Genomic DNA, 1,849 nt, shown 5'->3' on the forward strand with positions numbered 1-1,849 from the left:
TAAAAGAAGCAGAAATGAAATACGAGAGAGCTAAACACAAACTAGAGGTATCATTTATTCCTTTTTATTATTCAAAAGAGTTTATTTACTGTCTTAATGGTGTAAATACTGGCATTTTTGATAAAATACCCTGTACTACAGTACAGGGACTTTGGTCCAATTTTTGAGCAACTTTTAAAATTCATGACAAATCAGTTTTTATCAAAATCAGCTCAAACTTGCTACACAACATAAGGAAAGTATATGCATCAAAATTATTATTAAAATAAAGATTTCTTTTCTAGTCATTTTTGGTGAAATTTTGCCCAAAACCCTGTACCTTATGCCTTGGGTATTTTTCAGAACTTTGGCATTTTTTAAAAATGGCTATAACTTGAAAAATTGAAGTCGGAATCAGCTCAAACTTTCTACGTAGCATAAGGACATCAATATGTATCAAAAATTGTAATAAAAATTTAGGGTGATTTTGGAGCCATTTTTTGAAAAAAAACCATGGGCTATAGCCTTGGGTATTTTTCAGAATTTTGGCATTTTTAAAAATCAGCCATAACTTTAAAAATTGAAGTCGGAATCAGCTCAAACTTTCTACACAGCATAAGGACATCAATATGTATCAAAAATTGTAATAAAAATTTGGGGTGATTTTGGAGCCATTTTTTGAAAAAAACCATGGGTTATAATATAAGCCTTGGGTATTTTTCAGAATTTCGGCATTTTTAAAAATCAGCCGTAACTTGAAAAATTGAAGTCGGAATCAGCTCAAACTTTCTACACAGCATAAGGACGTCAATATGTATCAGAAAATGTAATAAGAATTTGGGGTGATTTTGGAGCCATTAAAAAAAATCCATGGGCTATAGTACAGGGACTTTAGCCCGATTTTGGGTGACTTTAAAAATTCATAAAAATCCAAAATCAGCTCAAGTTTCTACACAACATACAATGTAAATGCATGCGTGTATATGTATCAGAAAATGTAATAAATATACCATTAGCATTATGGTGCCTGAATTTAAATTAATCATTAATATTTTTTCTCCCTCATAGACCAAAATCAATGATATCAAGTACGAGCTATTGAGTGAGGTCCAACAGAACACACAGAAACTTGATGAACTCAACGAGTTCTCAAATCAGAGCAGGCACCTAGAAGAGAGTCTCAACCAAACACAAAAGAACTGGGTATGAGACATAATTATAACAATATAATGTACACTATACATGTCAGAAATAATGAAAAATGACTTACATGCAAGATTTTTTAGCATACATGTACAGTATATACAGAAAATTGAATCAGATATAAAGCACATCAGATATAAAGCTATGGTATAAAAAATAACTTGAGATTGTGTTATGTACATGTACAGTATTGTACATATACATGTACATGTACATACTGACAATTCAAATTCTGCTATTACATGAATATAATTTTTATAGGGTGATGATATCTCTGGAGGGAGTCTGTTTGAGCCAGAAGAGAAAGCAAAGCTTGTCGATATTGTTAGCATTCAGAGTCGTGAGATTGAGGCACTGAGAGAAGAAATAAGAGTATTATCACTTAAAGGAGGTCACATCCTACCACCAGCTCAACCACCAAACATGCTAGCTGGATCATTATAAACTTACGAACTACTACATGTATATCCATGTACATGGTTATACATGCATTATTATAATACACACAGAGAGGCATTACATGTACTGTAAAATTGTCCTTTATTTTGAACTTATTTTAAATGCAAGGCATCCTCTTAATTTGTTCATTGTGACCACATCCTCATACAGTATAACTATTTTGTCCCCATAGATACTAGAAACGGACCATTTCTAGTATCTATGCACT

General features: G+C 32.1%; 1 protein-coding gene across 1 annotated transcript; it reads left to right on the plus strand.

Annotated features, from left to right (window-relative positions):
- Window positions 1-6: 6 nt before the first annotated feature.
- On the plus strand, window positions 7-1,761 carry LOC109589719 (uncharacterized). The gene is made up of 3 exons (XM_020005754.1): window positions 7-47; window positions 1,048-1,182; window positions 1,444-1,761. The coding sequence occupies exons 1-3, from the start codon at window positions 15-17 to the stop codon at window positions 1,624-1,626; spliced, it is 351 nt and encodes a 116-aa protein (XP_019861313.1). The 5' UTR covers window positions 7-14; the 3' UTR covers window positions 1,627-1,761.
- The last annotated feature ends 88 nt before the right edge of the window (window positions 1,762-1,849 follow it).

The sequence above is a fragment of the Amphimedon queenslandica genome, unplaced genomic scaffold (genome assembly GCF_000090795.2).
Source record: "Amphimedon queenslandica unplaced genomic scaffold, v1.1 AMPQUscaffold_10971, whole genome shotgun sequence".
NCBI classification, from domain to species: Eukaryota; Metazoa; Porifera; class Demospongiae; order Haplosclerida; family Niphatidae; genus Amphimedon; species Amphimedon queenslandica.

What these genes read in the sequence shown, in the direction of transcription:
- LOC109589719 (XM_020005754.1), top strand. Translation starts at nt 15, where the DNA reads ATGAAATACGAGAGAGCTAAACACAAACTAGAG. An exon ending in GAGCTAAACACAAACTAGAG is followed by an intron (nt 48 to 1,047) that starts GTATCATTTATT and finishes TCTCCCTCATAG; the next exon opens with ACCAAAATCAATGATATCAA. An exon ending in ACCAAACACAAAAGAACTGG is followed by an intron (nt 1,183 to 1,443) that starts GTATGAGACATA and finishes TAATTTTTATAG; the next exon opens with GGTGATGATATCTCTGGAGG.